The sequence below is a fragment of the Peromyscus maniculatus genome, chromosome 16, assembly GCF_049852395.1.
Source record: "Peromyscus maniculatus bairdii isolate BWxNUB_F1_BW_parent chromosome 16, HU_Pman_BW_mat_3.1, whole genome shotgun sequence".
NCBI classification, from domain to species: Eukaryota; Metazoa; Chordata; class Mammalia; order Rodentia; family Cricetidae; genus Peromyscus; species Peromyscus maniculatus.
The window spans coordinates 50,445,620-50,467,487 of record NC_134867.1 but is presented as its reverse complement, the minus strand read 5'-3'; the positions used below and the strand labels follow the sequence as shown (position 1 = coordinate 50,467,487).

The window sequence follows — 21,868 nt, the reverse complement described above, 5'->3', positions numbered from 1 at the left end:
ACGGTGAGGCTATTCCAACCGCAGAATGCAAGACTTTGAACAAGCTACCACTTCTCAGTGTATGCAGCTGGTCTCTATTAGAAAACTAAATGTGAATTGTTTTTAATAAATAAAACTAACAGGAAGGGGAGAGCACCAGGAGGGACGTAAAGAGAGATACGGGAAGACACCAGCCACCCTCCTCTGGCCTCCAAACACACACCCGGGTACACACTCCTGCATACACCACACACAAACACACATACCAAATTATTTTAAGCACTCTAAACTGTGAAATACAGCACCTGCTCAGAAGTGTGAGAACACATCTTCATGCTCCTTAACTTTGACGTACAGCTCATTACAATACATAATCCAGCATTCAATAGTCACACACCCATGCAATAATGGAGAATAAAGTACTAAATGCATATTTATGTGTATTTTTATCCATGTATGTGTGTGGGAAAGACAGTGTATATAATACATATGTAGGTGCCCTTGGAAGCCAGAAGAAGCCACTCTATGCGGGTGCTGGGAACTGAACTCAGGTATCTTTCCAGCCCCTAAATATATATTTTTTACATTTAATTTTATGCATGAGTGTGTTTATGTATGTATGTGTGTATATGTATGTATGTGTGTATGTATGTGTGTGTATGTATGTGTGTGTATGTGTATGCATTTATGTTTGTAAATTGTCAAAAGATAACTTGTCGAGTCAATTACCTCCTTCCATCTAGAAGAGTCTAGAGGCCAAGCTCATGTTGTCGAGCTTAGTAGCAAATGCTTTTTACCTGCTGAGCTACCTTGCCAGGCCTTGAAGCTAGGTTGTAAGAAGGAAATTCATATGACCTGATAGAATCATTTATGTCATTGGAATTCCGAATAAAAGGGATGACTTAGCTTTTGCACTCATAGCTTCCTGTTGTACAGTAAAAATATTTTCTTCTTTTGCAACTAATTCTAACTGCTAAATCATTTCGCAAACAGAACGAGAGGAAAATTAACATTTTATTATCAATTATAAATTATATAATTTATAATTATATGCCCAGTTGCATGAGTTACAAAATATGCTATCTTCATAGGAACAATTCAAATCACTTGTGTCCAAACACTTAAAAATAAAAATTGATATTTATGTAATTAAAATAAATTGTGATGCCATCAATTTGTTTTACATATTCCCCAAAATGTAAGACTTCAATTAAATGGCAGAAGTAAATAGTTAATTATAATAAATAAAATAAAATTTTTCTCTTATTTGAAATAAATGGCAGCTGACTTTCTCATACTTGTTGTGGAATAATATTTTTGTACACTGTGAAGATTTGTCACTCAAATTAGTTTAATGAAAGGTTGAATGGCCAATAGCTAGGCAGGATTTTCAGGGCAGAGAGGATGCTGGGAAGAAGAAGGGTGGAGACTTGGAGAATCATCACCAGGGATAAAGAGGGAACAGACATACAAAAAAAAAGAAGTAAAAGTCACAAGTCATGTGGCAACATGTAGATGAATAGAAATGGGCTAATTTAAGTTATGAGCTAGTTAGAACAAGCCCAAGCTATTGGCCAGTATTTCATAATTAATAAGAAGTCTTTATGTGGTTACTTGGGAGCTGACAGGTGGGACAAAAAAAATCCAACTACACATACTCATACAATAAAACCCAAAAGATAGAAACCTCTCAGCCCTTAAGATTGTGAAATGGAAATGTTTCTTTTCTTGAAAACTTCACTGAAGCAGAAACTGGCTTTCAATGCATAATACCAAGTCATTCTTTTTTTTTTAAATTAAACCAATCATTACTCCAAAATATATATTAAAATATCATTTATTTAAACTATGCAAGACTACTAAAATATTTAGTAACAAGGTCACACTTTTTGCTAGGAATAAAATCTAGTTAACATAAATTTTCAGATTTAAAAATTAACCAGACTTGAGCCAAATACACAAAATACATATAACCACACTCAAACCTTTACCTGACAGGCCTTTGCCAATATGATTAATGCAGTTGCTTAACTCAGATCTATTAATACTAACAATTCAGATCAGGACTCATGACGCACAATTCATTAATTAGTGGCACTAGGTAATGGAATCAGGTCAAGAAATGTGTGAGTACATTTCCATCCTGGGGTTCCGTAGACTCGGCCAAATTGAAAACTTTCCCTTTAGAGATTTCACAGTCTCAACAGGTACTTGAGCCAATATTAAACTGAAGAAAATGCTAAAGCCCATAAGAAATTGGCCACTTCTTTTTCTGCACATTAAGAAGTCCTTGAAATGGAGTAGCTCCCTTTTGCAAGGCAATTGTTCCTTCAACCTTATGTCTTATTGATCTTTTTCGAGAAAAAGCACACGTCAGCCTGTGCCCTTCTTGAATCACCACAGACTTCTAATGAATCGGGTTCATCTAAAGGGCACTTTGCCCCTTCTATGCCGTGGCTTCCTTGAGACTATGTTTCCAAGAGCTGAGGTAATATTCAGTTATACACGCCTCCATAAAGCATCTAGACAGCTCTTTCCTGTGAGAGATAAATAACAGAGTAACCTCCAAATTATGATGTGCATTATGGTTTCTAATTTCACAGTTTTTGGTAAACATTGCTTTTGGTTTCACTTTAATAACCATGACTTAAAAGTACATTTATAATACTGTCAGTTCCACCACTGGCCAGAGAAAAAACAAATGAAACTACTAAGTCTACCAGGTATAGTGATTTTAGAATTCACTGCAATGTGCACATTAAAGAAGTTCTTTGTATGGTTTAACTATAAAAAATATATTTGTGACTCTGCTTTAATTCCGTCTGTGGTTACCCAACTAGAATAATTGAAAGTACCAATAAAATCCAATGCCGTGGTTTAAATGAGTCTCCTCCAAAATTCAGGTGTTGATACTCAGTGGCTGATGCGATGGAATTAAAAGATAGCTCCTCCTCTTAGAAATTGGATTAGAACCTTACAAAAGAGGCTCCCAAGCAGCATTTCATCCTCTTGCCCAATCAGCCTCAACCATGCAAGGATACGGGGCTCCTGCTCTTCTGAGGATGCGATCTTGCCAGACAACATCACCTGCCCACATCTTGATCTGCACCTCCCAGCCTCCAGAACCAAGAGAGAAAAAAACTTAACTCACCCAGTCTCTGCAATTTTCTTAGAGAAGAACAAAACAGCCCCAGACAGCCCAGGAAACCCAAATTCTGTTTTAGTATTGCAATTCTCCGCCACTTCTCTTTATATTTGCAAACACACATCCATACCCGCCAAGCCCACTTACTCATCCCTTGCCAACAAGGGACCCAACATTCACTAACTGTGAATAGATTACCCTAAGCACTGTGTATGGTTCCTTTCAGTGAATCCTCTCAACAACCCTACCATGCAGGGCCTTTTGTCTCTATTCTACACGAGAGGAAACAGAGGATAATAGGTATTCAGAAATCAGGGCCAAATCCCACTGTTAGCCAGAGGCAGAAGTTTAATCTAAAAGTTCATTAAGCTCCAGCAGCTAAGTTCCCACTACTGCCACAGCAATCATGAGGGGGAAAATCTGCCTCAGAGACCACACTGTACTTCAATAGTCATAGAACAAGCCTCATAACTGCTCTATGAAATACATAGATGATATTTATTATCTCGATTTGTTCTTGGCTATACTGGTAGTCTTGTAGCCATGGTACATTTAAATTACATTACAGAATCATAGTCTAAATCAAAAGACCGGAACGTCACATAAACTTGTACTGTGCGTACTGCTCTGACCTCCTCAATGCAACCACTCTAGTCGCATCCTCTTTTCAGCCATGGAATAGGGGGCATTGGGTTTTCGAGAGAAGAAGCAACAGACGAGGCACGAAGTTCAAAGTCAGAGAGAAGTGTAACTCGAGGCACTGGACACCTTGGGTGATCAATGTCCTTGCCATGTGTGGACTGGACTCATGACTTCAAGCTTGCAGGGTAAGAGCTTTCAACCACTGAGTCATCTCACCGGCCCAAAGCCCACAGGATTTGAATCTCTTCCTACCTGATTGCTTCCTGCTGCTGGCCTGCCTCACAAGGGCCATTTTCTCTCATGCCTCACACAGTGACGAATGCCAGAGGTAAATGGGTCTCCAATTTCAATCACTGGAGGGGAAAGATAGGAAGCCTAGAGGGTCTAGATATGGTCTGGAGATGGTCCAGCTGCCTTTGCCCTGCTCTGGAGCTCAAGGAGAGAAAGCTTTCCTTCCTTCCTGGAACCTCTCCACCACTGAAGGGGCAAGTTGGTAAAATCATGAGGTCAAGAGGAGAGTGTGAATTTGAAGACAGTTAGGGGTGCTACCCAGCCTGCCTTTCGCTAGGCTTTAAACCAACGTCAGAAGCTAAGTAGGCTTATAGCTCTGAATTCAGGCTACTCACCTGAAGAGCAGGCTACCTTGTTCATTTGCAGGATGCTCAGAGACTTGGGAAAAAGCAGATAACTCAAAGGTACAGAAAAAACGGTCATCCCATCTTCACTCATTAGTGGCACAGGCAGTACCCTACTGTCCACAAAGCACTGGCCACCTTCCCACCTTCTGAAACAGTGACTCCCATGAAAACAGGGATGTTGTGATGAACTCCCATTCAAGGCTGTGGAAGTCTCAGGAAGAATAGTTGCCCTTGCTAGGCCTATAACCTGTAAGGTGCTAGGGATGAACTTTGGTTGTCTAGGATGTTCAAGGTAGGTTACATCCCCATCACACACACACACACACACACACACACACACACACACACACACACACACACAAATTAATCAGTAAAATTGTGACTTTTTTTTAAAGACAAGTAAGAATGAGAGCCAGGGCCTGCACCAAGATTTTCAAAGTTCTAGTCTTAAGTGGTCACATGACTGAGCACCCCACTCCATCTGCTGCAAAAGTTGCAGTAGTTAGGCCCAGCATTATAGAAAGATAACCAGGGCAGGAGCACCCCAGGCAATGACTTGGAGATACCCAACCATTCCTAAACTATATATAGAAGCTAATCACCACTACTCTTTTTATTAAAGATTAATTTCATTTTATGTGTATGAATTTTTACCTACATGTATGTATGTGCACTATGTGCATGTCTGTGGAAGCCCTTAGAACTGGGGTTAGAGATGATTGTGGGTGCAGGGAGTTAGAGCCAGGTCCTCTGCAAGAGCAGCCAGGGCTCTCAACCACTGAGCCGTCTCTCCAGGCCCTAAACAAACATTCTTATTAATAGGAAGATGATTCTCCGTTTCTATTACACATCAATGGATTCATTGGATTCAAGGAAATCAACTCTAAAACATTAGGACACCCCTCCAAACAGCCATGCTGTCTTCCTAACGCTCTGTGGTTTTGTCATCCTTGAATATATATAAACTCTTATGGGGGCTGATTTATCATTTGTCGTCAGCTACTTGCTATCCCAGAAGATGCAGAATATCTTCCCTCTGTCTCTAGCATATCTTATTTCAGATCTGAGGACTGAGTCTGCTTACCTACAGATCAGGGATGTGTTCAAGGACCTTGGAAAGAGTCGTTTACCTCAAGCCTATTCTCTCCGGTTTTATAGACTTGGGTAATTTTCCGAAGCCACTGTTCTTTGTGACAAGAATCACGGTCAGTTTAATCTGTCCTTCAACCTCTCAAAATCGTTCTAATTCCTGGCCAGTCTCCAGCTCAATGATGCCTCTCTCAATCTTGTTGAGGATAACCACACATCATCTTTCAGATGTAGCTAAATCATAGCTTGCCCAGGTCACACACAGTTAAGTGCTCTGTTCAAGATTGCGAGGTGCCCCTTAGGCAGCAGGTGCTGAGTGGAAGGTCTTACGGGACACCTGGCAGTGAGTCTAAGCCTAGTGGATGGTCCTGTGTAGTTTATGCCAAAAAAAAAAAAAAAAGTTAGGCACACTTGCAAATTCAGAACAATTCTTTTATTTTTTTATTTATTTATTTTTAAAGATTTATTTATTTATTATGTATACAGCATGTATGACTACATACCAGAAGAGGGCACCAGATCTGATTATGGATGGTTGTGAGCCACCATGTGGTTGCCAGGAATTGAACTCAGGACCTCTGGAAGAGCAGTCAGTGCTCTTAACCTCTGAGCCATCTCTCCAGCCCCTATTTTTTAAAGATTCATTGATTTATATTTTAAGTGTATGGCTGCTTTGCCTGCATGTATGTCTGTGTACCATGTACATGTGTGTCCTCGGACACTAGAAGAAGGCAGCAGACCCTGGAGCTGGAATTATGTATGGTTGTGACTGCCCATGTGGGTGCTAGGAACCAAATCTTAGTCCTCGGGAAGAACAGTCAGGGACTAAGCCATCTCTCCAGCCCCTCTGAACACCCTTTCTTCCGAGTGACCACAAAATCCTGAGCTATGCCAAACACCGATACAAAAATATGTCACTCATCAACCCATCTGTCCCTCCAAAATTTTCCCACATTTGTCCTCTAAAGAAAAACTCAATGTGACAACTTTCTAACGCCAGATAACAGGCCAGAAGGAGCACACATAACTGTATACTTCTAGAAGATTTTTTTTTTTAAAAAATCATGTTACTATAACACGGGATATTCAAAATAAAAATTAAACTTAGATATAATGGTAAAGTGTATTAATATCACTAAAACTTCAAACAAAACAAGAGTCTCTATGACTACTACTCACTTATGTGACAATATTTACCAAATGCTATCTATCACATTCCAGGCATGATTTCTATAAGTGGGTTACAGTAAATACCTACTCCCAGCCACAGACTTCATATTGTTCCAAATCACACTAGAAAATTCGAGTCAGAATCAGGAAGAGGTAAAATGAATACTGGCTATCCACTGTGCCATTCCTCATTAAGAAGAAGAATTTAGGGCCTGGGGATATGGCTGAGCAGCTAAGAGCACAGTCTGCTCTTCAGAGGACCAAGCTTGCTTCTCAGCGCCTGTGTCCAACAGCCTAAACACATCTGTAACTCGAGTTCCGTGGGATTGGAAACCAGCTTCTGGACTCCAAGAGCAGATGCACTCACATGTGCACGTACAGGCACACACACACACACACACACACACACACACACACACACACACACACACACACACAGAGTCCACTCCAAGAATAAGTTTTAAATGACTGGACAATTAATAGCTCAGTAATACGGGCTAGAGAGACAGCTCAGTGTTTAAGAGCACTGGCTGCTCTTCCTGGAGACCTGAGTTCAATTCCCAGCACACACACGTCAACTTGCAACTGTTAACTCCAATACTAGGGTATCTGGCACCTTCTCCCAGTCTCTGCAAGCCACGCACACATGCGGTGCATAGACATATATGCAGGCAAAACACCCTTGCACTCAAAATACTAAAATAATAATTTAAGTTCAATAATATGACCATAAAACACAAAATTTATAGTTTTTAAATATTACAACAATCAGTTAAAATATAGTGGGACAAAAAAGATTCCATTAAGAATAGCAGCCAGAAATAATAAAATATGTAAGACTAACCTTTTAAAATAAATTTACCAAATGGCTCTACGAAGCACCAAAGGACTCTGTGATCAGCAATGTTCAGGAAATAACAGGACAAGCTCTTAGAAATTCGAAATTGTGTGAGGAAGAACCTTGAGTGGATGGCGGCTGACTACATTAGGAAGCTTTTCCAGATAGAATAGTGAAAAGACAAAAGTACGAAAAAAGAAATGTGGCCAATTCATCCCGGAAAACCAGTCTGCAAGTAAGAAGCAGCCAGAAGCCCAGAGAGCGAACTTCAGGAGGAGAAATCACACATTAAAAAGACGTCAGCTCATTTCCCAGGACGCTGATCTCCAGGATGCGAAGGTCACCGAGTAGTGGATGAGGACACGAGGCTGACACACCCTGGGCATGAAACTGTAAACTTTCCGAACACTAAGAATAACAACTTCCATAGTGACAGATTCGATTTTCAGATAAAGCACCGGGAATTACCCTTAATAGACATGCTGAAAACTACTATAAAACAGATGGAAGGCTTCCATGGTTTGAGGGAATGGCCCTGTGGCAGGGACACAAACTGCTCAGGGCACTGTGTGCTTGACTTCCCAGGCCCCTCGGAGAGTTTATCTAGTCTGGACAATGGACTGCTCAGAGAAGTGGCTGTGTCACATTTGGGATGAAGGGATGAAAAGTCCCCATAGTGACCTTCTGTTAAATGATGTCACAAGATGGAAACAGCCCAGGCCCGGCCCCTGAGCTAGGTCCTCAAGAGACTTTCCCAAGAGCCAGTGGACTCACAGGGGGACTTCCAAGAGAAAGAAAGCTTTTGAGACACGGGAGTCTATGACCATTTCATCACAATACCCTGTTCTGATTACTGAAGATTTCCAAAGAAGAATTCTACATCCTGCAAGTGACCAGCTGAAGGTCAGATGAAGATATTTTCAAGAAATTCGGCCTTTCAGGAAATGCTGTCACATGAACTGAAGGCTGAGAAAAATAAAGAAATACATGTAGAGGGCAGAATAATGGCCCCCAAGAGATATGGTTCTATAAATTTCCAGAATCTGTGAGTATTTTAAATAATCCTATGACAAAAGAAAAAAGGACTTTGTAGCTTGGATGACTTGAGGGACTGGTGGGTGGGGAGAGTCTCCAGGTGGGACTGTCACAGTCACAGTGGTTCTGGGAAGGGCAAGAGGAGAAAAGGCAGAATCAGAGACCTGAATATGCTATACTTCTGCCTTGAGGTCAGAAAAAGAGGCCATGACCTCGGGAATGCTGGTGGCTTCTTGAAGCTAACAGAGTCAAACAAATGGATTTCCCTTCTAAAGCTTCTAGAAGAAGTGTAGTTACCGACCTCTAGAGCTATGAAACAATAGATTGTGTTAAGTCACTGAAATTGTGTGAATTAGTGTCAGCCAACAGATGCTTCAAGAATTGCTTTCCTGCACACAATATCTACCCCTTCCTTATAAGGCCCCAGTGGCAAACCAAAGTATTGACATGATCCCATGGAAGGGTCCCCTAAGAAAACCGAAGAGTTCACTGGGCTTCTTTACAAGAAAGACATGGGGGAGGGGTTACTGCAGGTTTGTGGGTCCTCCTCAGGGAGCTGCACTGGAAAGCCCCTATCCAGCAGGGGTGATGGATTTCCCACAGAGCACAGATGCCATTCCTACCACTTAACCTTCCCCAGCCTCCATCCCTAGGGCATCCTAAGACCTTGAGGCTATGTACAACCAGAAACCATGTAAGAAATGAGTGGCAGGGGCAGCCGAAATCTCGGGTGAGGATCCAATGACCATTTCCACCTCCCCCTCCTATGAGGGAATCTCAGCAATCCACACAGCCAATCATGATGGACCCCTCCCTGCAAGGAAGTACAGCCATTGTGAAGAAGACAGTAGCTGTTTTGCCCAGAGGTCCTCATTCTACGACACATGCTTTCCAGGAAATGGGAGGGAGCCCAGGAGAGGGTGAAGGGTAATCTCCAGATATGCCTGAGCAGTTGCCTAAGGATGGAAGGAGAGTAGGCGAGAGGCCCCACGAGAGACATCATCGAGTGGACACCAGTCTGTCACCTAGTATATGCAAAGTCCCCCAGAAGAAATTCCACAACTGGGGAGAGTTGGGAAACTTGGGGATTGTAGAGAAGTAGATAGATAGATAGATAGATAGATAGATAGATAGATAGATAGATAGATAGATAGATAGATAAACAAACAAACAAACCAAAAAGCAAATGGATAATCAGGACAAGGAAGAAATGAAACCAATAAGAAGGGAACTGGGTGGCTGCAGCTGGAGCCACCAAGACGATTAAATTGTTGCTGCTTGGGAAGCCCTGAGGCAGCTGTCATGTTGCCCAAGAATGGTGGCATGTGTTTTCCTCAATTTACTGAAGTAATTTCTTGGGGGAAAAATGCTTTCCAATGACTGCGCGCAATTTTCACGTCTGTCCTCCACTCTTCAAGACACCCCAACCCCACAACCAGCTAGAGCCACAGCTGTGAGTGGCACTGCTGGATTTGTTCAGATTTGACAACACTGAGCAGATGAGAAGGTGCCAAAGAAAGAGACGTTGCAATCCCAACTTCAATTCCAGGATTCCACACGGTGGGGACAGAGAATGAATTCCCATAGCTGTCTTTTCATGTCCACACATGCACCACCATGACATATGAGGGCGCATCCATATACAACACTTGCGATTTGGAAGACATGGAACATCTGCCCAGTGGTAACTGGTCCTTTGGGAATGAGATGGAGAAGATGTTAAAACAACAGTTACATAAAACAAATATTTTTAAGCCTGTGGCTGGCCGGGAATTTTTTTTAGGAATGATGAAGATACGTTTAGTTTAGCAATCAATTACTAAGGGAGAAATGGGTCCCTGATGTTCTTCTTGGGAACACATTACATGCTCATAAAATGGACAAATTTAGAAAAAGTTCTGCATCTGAACTTGGACACACACTTGCACTGAAAGCTAACCTCTGGGGAGGCATTTTAGCTGGGCCCAACACTTCCACATTAATGGCTTAAGAGCTGGGATGGGTGTGAACGTGTGTGTGGGTGGGGGGGATATTGGCGACTTTGGAGAGAAACAGTCACTCTGTTACATAAGGTTAACCTGTTTCCCTTGTGAAGATTGTTTTGCATTCTGAGCTGCAAGTGACCCAACTTACAGAAAACACCAAACTCGGGGTTCATTACATCACACACTGGCCTTGGAGGCTTTTGGAATTGTTCAAAAACCAAAAGTTCAAGTCATGACTTTTCTTATCATTTGCAATGATCAAAACAAGAAAGAAAGGAATGAGGCCAAGTGGGGACTCCTTCAAGGTCACGCTCATTAGAGTGAGGCGGGTTCCAACGCTTTGCTTCATTCTGCCGAGTTAAGTTCTTTCTTTGTACCTAATATGTTTATCACGAATCATTAAACACAAACCTATTATTCTGTGCAATTGATTCTTCCATAAAACAAAGAGCAGCTTCACTTATGTGCTTTGGGGTTTTTTTTTGTACCCCAGGTAAAGTCAAGTTTGAAAATAGATTAGGAGACCACTGTCTTATGTGCCCATTGCTTTTAAAAATCCAAAGAAAAATGTGATAAGTGCATGGAAAGTTGGAGCACACGGAATTATCAAGGTCTGTAAGGACTTTCGAAAAGGAAACACACACAGCACTAAAGACTCATTGTTAAGTGCTTACTGTGTGCCTGGCACCTGCTAGATGCATTCCAGCTGTTTCACGTAAGCTCACAATCTTGAGGCAGTCACTACCGCCGTGTGGAAACAGGAAACTGAAACTCAAAAAAACTATCCAGCCTAGCTAGGGGAGCCAGGGGAGCAGCCACATCACTGGGATTTGAAGTGAGGTGTGATCCCACTCCATGTTCCTCGGCCACCTTTCCACCAATGATGGACGAACAAACGAACGAACGAACGAACGAACGAACGAACGAACGAACGAACGAACGAACGAACGAAAGAACAGGTAGGTCAGAATGTAGACTCTGACAAGCTATCCTGGTACTGTGGCAAATGCCATCGTTGGCACCTTGTGCATTTGTATTAGTCTTGCTGATATTTTATATGTAGAATGCTTTGCAATTTTAAAATACCCCAAGGAGAAATGAGAAGATACATAAACTGGAGAATTCCGGTTGTGAAGGACAGCCGGATGCTGTTAGAGGAAGGAAAGCAGGGGCCCGCTACTTATTAAGGAGCCTCAAGAGAACCACGCAGGGCCTGCCACACACAACCCGACTTCACCGGGGCTTAATTTACCTCCTGCAGGACCTCACAGACGAGAAGAAAAACGAGGCTGATGGAGGCTGCGTCTGCAGGTTTGAAGGCTCGGGGGATAGAAATAAGAAACGCATCATTTTCCTGACTCTGAGCCCCCGCCTTCGGAGTAAAGGTGATTCTGACCAAAGGAGGGAGACAGTGTCTGTGTACGAGTTCCCGTAATCCAGAGATGGCACTTTTTAGATTCAGAAACTTGACTGAACCTTGGCCCAATAGTATGAAAGTAATTGTGCTCTCAAGTCTGTCAAGTGACCTACCTATTCCAATTATAAAATGTTTTGGTTTTCCTTTATGGACTCTAAGAAAAAAAAAAAACAGAACTCTGCTTTCTCTATTCCAGAACTATTTTTTTAAGTCTCTCAATTACTGAGGTCTTAGAATTAAGGGGAGTTGTTGGGAGGGGGAAAGGGAGAGAGAAACAAGGATGAAATCTGCCTTACAGCTTTAGGAGCTGTGTTGTTAGATGTTAGGCTGAGAAGTGTGTAGAAATAAGGCCTTGTTCTGTAAAAGGTCAAGAAATGTTTCTGTTTTTCTTGTTACCTTCCTAGCCTCAGCCCCTGAGGCAGTCAGACATCTGGCTTCAGTGACCTTCTCTTAAATGAACTGTCACCCAAGGCTCTTTTTCAAGAAAAATATGATGCTGTATGTTTTTATATATAAAATGGCAATTTACACAGTAGAAATTAATTTCAAAGAAAAGAAACTGGAGTGGATGTTGGGGATAGCAAACTAGCAAGCGGCTGGAGAGATGGCTCTGCAAGTCAGAGCACTGGCTGCTCTTGCAGAGGACCCAGATGGGGTTCCCAGCAACCACATGGCAGCTCACAACTATCTATCTAAGTCCAATTTCAGAAAGACCTGACACCCTCTTCTGACCTCTGTGGGTACGGGATGCATGTGGCACACATCCATGCAAGCAAAACACCCTTAGACACACAATAAAATAAGTAAATCTTTACAATGATTTATAAGGAACAGTGAAGAAGGAAGGTTGGGACAAATGTGTGGTCTGGGGAACAGCAAATGTTGCTTAGAAAAGTTGCATGCTATGGTAAGCTTCTAACGGTGCTCTCACCATTTATTAACTCAAATCAAGTAACGCATAACATCACTCAACAATAAATGCTATTCGAGTCACTAGAGATATTAAATGCAGCCCGTTTATATTTCTGCCTAATGCTGCCTTACCAAAGTAACAAACACTGGGTGGCTTAAGCTAATCTGATGTGATCTCCCCCTAGAAAGACAAGGTCTGAAATGAGGTCAATGCAGTTTCCTGTGCTTTGGGATCACGGAGGAGCAGTTTGCTCCAAGCCCTTCTCTAGCTGCAGGGGTCCCCAATAAGCCTGGGGAAAACAAGTCATTCTCTAGTGTGTCTCTGTCCCTTAGCCCAAGTCTCTCTTCTTCTGAAGCCCTCAGTCATAATGTACTTAGGGTCTGTCCTGTTCTCATTCTGTTACATCTGGGTAGATCTTCATTCTAAATGAGATCACATTTGCTGGCCTCAAATTCACTATGAAACCAATGAAGACCTTGAACTTCTGATCTTCCTGCTACTGTGATGCATGCTTGCAATCCCAAGTCTCAGGAATTGTGATCTTATTTAGAAAGATCCTTCCACATAAAATAAAATGAGAACAAGCAGACCCTATCATATACTAATATATATATATATATATATATATATATATATATATATATATATATGTGAATACAGTATTTTATATAAAATAATAGATTAGTATATATTTCATATATAGTGTTACTATATATGAAAATGCTTTGGGATGCAAAAGTAGACATCAGTTACACAGCTTAATCTTCAACATAAACCAGAACCCACTAAGGCCAAATTTAGTGGGTTTTTTGAGCAATTCTAATTTTAAAGAGAAGAAAACTTCTACTTCCTAATTACTATATGGATCCACTAAGCCCTGAAAAAGAAAGAAAGAAAGAAAGAAAGAAAGAAAGAAAGAAAGAAAGAAAGAAAGAAAGAAAGAAAGAAAGAGAGAGAAGGAAGAACGAAGGAGGGAGGAGGGAGGGAGGGAAGGAGGAAGGAAGGGAGGGAGGCAGGGAGGGAGGGAGGATGGAAGAAACCCTAAGACCCATCCTGAGATCCTAGTGAAGTTACTTTTCCTAGTTAAACCATACAGGACTGTTTTATCCTAGGAATAATAGCCCTTCCATCAAGCATCAATTATTCCAAGGCATTTTCACAAGATGGACTCTGAAAGAATGATAAAACGTTATTCTGTGGTGTCCAACACAGCAGACACAATGGAACCTGGTCACATATAACCACCGAGAATTTGGAAAGGGGCCAGTGCAATTAGAGTGCGGATGTTTACTTCTTGAATTTCAATTTAAACATTCACAGATAGTGTATTCAACGGTGTAGGCCTGTGGGAATGGTTCGTTAGCGAAATAAACACCCGTTGTTATATCATCCTTCACATTGCTTATTGCATTAACCGAAGTATTACATCATTCATGGTTCTAGAAGATAGAAATAATGAGTGAAGAGACTGACTTTATAATCTGCTCTCTCTCTCTCTCTCTCTCTCTCTCTCTCTCTCTCACACACACACACACACACACACACACACACACACACACACACACACACACACACCTCTCCCTGCCTATCTTCCCCTCACTCTCCCCCTTTTTTCAATGGTGCTAAGGATCGAACCCAAGACCTTATGCATAGTGGGCAAGCACACTCTACCTCATCCTCAACATTCTGTGCACTTTGCTTTTGGTGTACATGGAAGAATATTTAGAAATGTTCATCCCTGACCCTAACAACAAATAGAAGTGACAGAGGGAGAGGTTCCACTAGCACTAGAAATGATTCTCAACCTGTAGACTGTGACCCCTTTGGGGTCGAATGACCCTTTCACAGGGGTTGCATATCTAGTATCCTGCATATCAGATACTTACATTACGTTAAACATATTTACATTCCGATTCATAACAGTAGCAAAATTACAGTTATGAAGTAGCCACAAAAATAATTTTATGGTTGGGGGTCAGTACAACATAAGAAACTGTGTTAAGGGGTCACAGCATCAGGAAGGTTGAGAACCGCCACACTAGTGGAAACAGATGGACACTGGAGACTTCCGTGATGGTGACAATGAGCACATGTGGGAAAACTTCAACTCTGCGTCTTCACACGATGGCAGCCCAGATTAATTCTCTCAGATCAAGACTCAGTGAACAGACCATATATTTACCAGCACAAGAAGGACATATGGTATTTTCACACAGTCATTTAAGAGGAAGGACCTCATTCAAATGATGTTCTTTGAAAAGAACAAGGCATGGCCTGTTTGGCTACATGAACGTGGAATAGTGTTACCATGTTTATGCTTTGAAAATATACAAAGCACAAAAATGAACATACAAACAAAATGAATGAGGGAAGATAGATAAAGTAGATATAGAAGGATTGACTTTAAAATGAGACAAGTGTCCCTGGAAATCAAATGGTAAGTGGTGATGAATATTTTTTTTCTGGAAACTGAAGGCTAAATCTTTATTACCTAATCAAAGTACTAGGTTCTTATTGAAACATGCATTGTCCCATAAACACACACACACACACAACATGTTTGTATTTCACCTTTCATTTTGAAATTATGAAAAGTTTGGGCCCTGGAACTGCACACCCCTGGGATAGAATCTGAATTCCAACACTTAGTATCTGACCCTTGGAAAATTAGTCAGCCTTCCTGGGCTCCAGATCTCTTATCTGTACCATAAAGATCTTAAAAATTACCACCTCTTTTATAGAGCTTGATAGAGAGTACATTTTGCATATGAAGTGGTGAGCAGTTTTTTTTGGCACACAGGAGGAGCTATAGACCAACCAAAGGTAGTGATTTCATTATCCTGGCTTTGCTTCGAACAGGTCGCTTGCTCTGTCATATATGGGAAGCCGAGACATGTGACAGGACAACTTGTAGTCTCTTCCTACCAACAGAACTCATCAGTGCTAACGGCTGCTCCTACTGCGACAGACATCCCAGATGAAGAGAGGATCCGGCAGCGTCCTAGGGGACCAGCTGCTGGGTGTGCTTCCTCTTAAGCTCAACTTCAGTCCTCCCCCACCCAAGAAATTGTTTTCCCTGACTTTTCAAATGACCAGGCATTACTTTAATGAACTCCAATTATACATGGAAGTATAAGAAAAAGGAAAAAAAAATCTACTATCTGAAGAGAAAAAAACCACTGGAAACCTTTCCTGCTTCTCACCGTAGACCTGGCTATCATACCATACGTGCTGTCTTGTGCCGCATTTTTGTATTCAAGAATAGCTTTCCATTTCATTTGCTAGCGATGCACGCGTTCATTCTCAGTGGGGCTCCATCCTTACACAACACAGTGGTAATAAAAAGTGGTTGTTGTAAACAAAACAAAACACTAGCCTTTTGATAATGGCTTCACTCAAAGACTGAGGTAAGCTGTGAAGTCCAAGGAGATCTCAAAACCAAGTGAAAAATCAAAGGCATTCGTTTTTCTCTTATGAAAGTCCGGGAGAAAAAGAGGAGTGGGCCCAGTGTGCTCTGGATGGCACGCTCCATTCCCCACATGGCTAGTACTAGTGGAATGGGAAACTTGTTGGCTTGAACTTTTAATAAAAGAGAACTTGTGGTAACTCAGTATATTTTCAGGGCTTAAAACTCTTATTTTATCAAGATCCCAACCCTTGGTCTTGGCATCGAGAAGCTATTTCTGAGTGCTAAATAAATATGAAAACTATGGGTCTGGCCTCTCTTCGGCTTTTTTCTGCCAGGTGGGGTCATTGCAGAGGCCAGACATGTGTGAGTCCTTATCCTCCGGGTGCCACCATGTCTCTACCTAAGCCAGACCTAAACAATTAGCCTTCTGCCTCAGGGGACACTCAGGGACCTGTATCTGGAACGCTGCATTCATCACTTCTAGGGCTTGGTTTCACTCCAGCAGAAGTCAGAAGCGTGGACAAAAAATATGTTCACATACAAGAGTGCTTTGACCCATCATTATGTTCTTGTTACTACGGTTTCTGCCCTACAAAGTCAAATGGGCCTGAGTCCTCAGCCCAAAGGAAAAAAAAACTGGTTTATCAGACTGTACTTAAAGTGAAAACCCCACCAACCAGCCAAGAAACACAAACAGAGTCTCCTTATCCCTTTGCTGCCATCAAGCCAGGGCATAGGCACAAAAACACCACCTATCCCGACCAGAGAGAAAAGAACCAAGGTTAAGAATCCTTATATGTGATCTGTGCTGTTCTTTTTCGTCTCTTCTATTCTCCCTCCTGGGCAGGTTGTTGACCAAATGAAAAATGTTTCACTTAAAACTTAAAAAAAAAAAAAAAAAAAAAAAAAACCTTAATGATGGTGAATCATCATTTTATTAATAAGTAACCTTTACATAATAAGTCATGCAGGGAAAACCACAACAGCAAAGGTCTGGGGTGGGGGAAAATAGTTTCCTTCACTCCTGGCCTTTAAAGAAACTGCTCTCAAATGTGGACTCCAGACCCATGGTGTGAGCATCCCGGGAGCCTGTGAGAAACACAGACTCTTAGGTCCTACCCCAGATCCTGGAATCGAGCACTGTGGGGTTAGGTAGGGCAATGTGTGTTAGAAGAAGGCTCCAGTTAACTGGTGCTAACACACCATTGAGTCCTGGCCTCAGGGGAAGAGCCAAGAGTTCAAATTCAGATCCCAGCTCTGGGTTGCATGGTCCAGCCCAATGGACTCAATGAGGGGCCATTACTTGCCTCCCTGAACCGAGGGATATTCAAGAACAAAATGCATGTGTTAGAGGAAGTCTCGACCTTTGTCTGAGAGCCTCCTCTGCATCCTTTTGCTCCTCTAGGAGACTAGTTTTCTTGTTGCTTGCCACTTGTAACATCCCAAACAAACACCACCCACCCCTACCCCCCCCCCCCCCCCCCCCCGCCTCACCGCATCCCTCAAAAAAAAAAAAAAAAAAACCTGCACAATGGATAAAACAGTAGAACACCTTTCCATTTTGATGAATCATACTCTACAATTCATCAATAACCTTAATGTCAGCCCAGTAAGCACAGGCCACTGCTGATTTACTGACTATCACTTTTCAGTGTTGAGTGCTGTTCAGACATCCTATGTTCTAGGCAGTGATTTTAGTCAAGCTCTGCCCAGGAAAAGCTGAGGGTCAGAATATTAAGTAATTTACGCAGTGCCATACAAAGTACATCTTCAGACAGTTTTTCAAGGGGCTGGGGATGCAGCTCACCTAGCATGCATAAGGTCCTGGGGTTGGATCCCAAGCATCACATAGGACCAAGTGAGGCTGTGGGTGACTGCCATCTCAGCATTCAAGAGGTGAGATGGGAAATTCAAGGTTATGCTCAGCTCCATAGTGAGTTCAAGGCCAGCTTGGGCTAATATGAAACTCCATCTCTCAAAACAGCAACAACCAAAACGAACACAAGGAATACCTATTTCCAAGGCTCATGCTTGAAGGTGTGGTGGAAGTTTAAACAGCATATCTTCTCAACACTATTACAGCTGTATTTGGCAAGCACTGCCTCCAGTGGTCAAATATTAAGAAACCAAGTATAGGGCTGGAGAGATGGCTCAGCAGTTAAGAGCACTGGCTGCTCTTACAGAGGACCTGAGTTCAATTCCCAGCAACTACATGGTGGCTCACAACCATCTGTAATGAGATCTGGTGCCCTCTTCTGGCCAACAGGCATACAAGCAGGTAAAACGCTATATACATATAAATAAATCTTTTAAAAAAAGAAAGAAAAAGAAACCAAGTATAAGGATATCTGGGCTTTCACAGTCTAGCTATAAAAATCACACCAACAGGCATATAGTGACCAACTTTGACTTTGTCAATTACAACCGCCTCTTCCAAGGGCTGGCCAGCTATTACCATCACTTACAAGGGAAAGAGAAATCATGACAAAAGAGCATAAGAGACCTACATTTAGAATAGAGAGTCCATTGCATTACATGTATTTTTCTCACATGCCAAGGTCATTTTCAACTTGGGTTTTTGTTTGTTTTGTTTTATCCCCCATATTTCAATGAGTTTGCAGTTGGCTTTCATGGAGGTCAATAATGTAAAGAGTGGCGGGAAATTACATTTATTAACTCTTCTGTCACCAAAAAGTTAAGTGAAACTGCTCATAGGAAGAGTGATGTGGCCACAGACTTGACATGGGAGGGCACTAACTGGGCTGGAGTAATCCAACCAGAGTGGGCCAGAGAGAATTTGAAAGAAATGAGACAAGTCCCAAGGTTCAACACCATAGGGAGGCTCCATCCTGCACCTCACATCAAGGGTCAAAACAAAGCAGCCAATGACAAGGACAATCGAGATGGGAACACAGAAGAGTTTGACATAGGTCTGCAGTGAGTCTGGGGTGGCAATGCCCAGGTACAGATTAAATAATGTCTTTCCTTCCCCTGTCACTTTGGCCATCTTCAGGCTCTTCAGGTTCCTCACCATTAAAGTTGAAGATTCTCTTGACACCATCCATCTACCGCTTGCTTGCAAACAACTCATGGCTAAAAGGGACCTGGCTGGGTTCACTGGAGGCCCGGGAGCTCCTAGAGTATGAGCATATGAGTACTGCTAACGGAAAAGTAGATTATGCCACAAGCAAAGAACTTACCTTACTAGGAGGTGGTCCATGGTCATCCAAATAAGTGGAATTTCCTAGGGGGGAAAAGAACATTGAATGTAAATGTTTTAGTCCCAAAATAATTTGGTGTAAAGCCATAAAAAAAAGACATTCTAGACATATTTCTATTCTACAAAAATACCAAGGGAAACTGGGTAATTCATCACCACTCTGTCCAGTTGTGTTGATGTTAAGCGTCTAGTTACTTTTGGCAGGGACTCACATGGGTAGACATGCACACAAACATCCACAGGGAGAAACACACAACCAATACCTATTGAGTGTATTTCGGATTCCTGGGTCTGAAACTTTAGTGAGCATCTACTACCTGACGGACTCGTTAACCCACTGACTATCCGGCCCACTCCCAAAGTTCAGATCCGGTGGCTCTGCACATGTAATTTTGTACCCAGGAATCAAGTGATGTGGGTGCTGCTGGGCCTAGAACCAGACTTTGGAGAACTCGACATTATTTCTCCAGTTTGCCTTGAACTTGCCAACTTTCCTTCATCTTTCCAGCTTAAGCTTGAATGTGATTAACGGCCCCCTGCTGGTGTGTTTTCCTAGTACATGGTTATTGCTTCCTAATAAGTAAAAAACAAAGAGATTCAGGAGGGCTGGGTGAGGACTCAGTGGCGAGAGAGAGCGTGTTGGCTGCACAGGAATGAGAAGCTGAGTTTGGATCCCCATAACCACTTAAAAATCCAGGTATGTGGCAACAGCCTCCACCTCTGTGCTAGCATGGTGGAGACAGGCAGATTACAGGGCTTCACTGGCCCACCATTCTAGCAGAAATAGAGAGATCAAGGAGAGACCCTGTCTCCAAAAAAATAAGGTGGAGAAACCATTAGACAAGGCATCTCAGTGTCAACCATACACACCTGTGCGTATGACACACGTACACACATGTGACTCAAGGAAGTCTGGGATGCTTCGCTAAGTGCTTTATTTATATACACTGCTTTATCAGATTCAAATTTCAGAGGTGGATTAGAACTGCTCCCATTTTCCAGAGGAGAAAACAGAGACCTAGAGGATTCCAGTAACCTGCTCATGGCCACATAGCCATAGAACTGCACACAGGACAAAAGGCTGAGGTTTCTAGCGTGTGTCTGGGCATCTGCCCATCTGAGAATCCAAGCATCTTGCCCTCTTGACTGTTTCGTAGCCTGGGCACTGCACATGTTAGCATCTGGTGACACTGGATCACGTGGAGACATCTACCTGGAAGCTCCTAGCCAGCGGGGACCCTGAAGAAAGAACCCAGGGGAATCTCCAGCCGTGGAGCAAGATGATGGGCTTGCTACAGGAACAAACGCAGAAAACACCAGAAGCATAGGTACTTATAAATAATAGACTCGGGAATATGATAAATGTCCTACTTTGAGTAGATGAAAGGTACTTTTGACAGTACACCATAAAAATAACTTAGAAAATTGGAATAAAAAAGGAAGCAGGGTTTAAGCCAGGGACAATTCAACTGGGGACATTTTTCCAAAGGCAATAAATAAGTAGGGTTTGGCATACAGATTTTTCCACCCTGAGTCATCAGCTATCTCTTTTGTTTTGGAGTCTTCTGATTTATAATCCACCTGACAGCCACAGGGACTGTACTCTAATTGCCCATGTGTGTATATTAACCAGACAGCAAGGTCCACTTTCAACTCCCAGACACGACATAAATACCTGCTGTGCGCACGACAAGGCTGGAGGAACCCTTTAAATGAGAGCATGATGAACAATTTGTTGGAGGCTTATTACTGTGCCAAACCCCACCAGGCACATACAGGAATAGGAAGAGCAACGTCAGACCTAATAACAGAATATGTCCTCACATAGTTGCCTATGTCTAGCAGACCGTTCAGGAATATCCTACAAAAATGAAAGCAGAGTAGTTGCTCATCATGAGACTGTGTCTTCCCCCAAATGATGTAACAAATCCCAACACACTCCATTCAACGTATTCTCCAGGCATCCTGCTCAAAACTCAAAACTGGCTTCAACAACGAAATGTTTCTGAAATTCTAAAAGTTTCCATATGAGTAAAAAGTTCATGAAAACTACTGATAGGTAGCACAAAGCCCAGAAGTTCTGATGAGTATGACAGATGTCCCTAGACCTTGGAAGGAAATGGTTAGGGCAATGCCGGCATGCTCTTGTTTTCCCAGCATCCTCCTCTGTTTAGCCACCAGTTACAAAACACCACTGATTCTACAGAAGGACCTAGATGCCAAATAAGGAAGTTCCTATCTTGGCCTTTAGATGATATAATAACCTTGACCGAAGTAATTCTTTCTAAAGATTTATTTTATTTATATCTGTGTGTATGACTGTGTATCTACATATGTGTGCGTGCACATGTATGGGTTTCCTTGGCAGCCAGAAGATGGTATTGGATC

General features: G+C 42.2%; 1 protein-coding gene across 3 annotated transcripts in view; it reads right to left on the bottom strand.

The window, feature by feature from the left end:
- Ust (uronyl 2-sulfotransferase) overlaps nt 1-21,868 on the bottom strand; it is a 286,921-nt gene that overhangs the window by 153,757 nt on the left and 111,296 nt on the right. For all 3 annotated transcript variants that reach the window (XM_006984443.4, XM_042262310.2, XM_076552790.1), the window contains one exon: nt 19,461-19,504. In XM_006984443.4, coding sequence (XP_006984505.1) covers nt 19,461-19,504 — 44 coding nt within the window. The remainder of the gene's footprint in view (nt 1-19,460; nt 19,505-21,868) is intronic.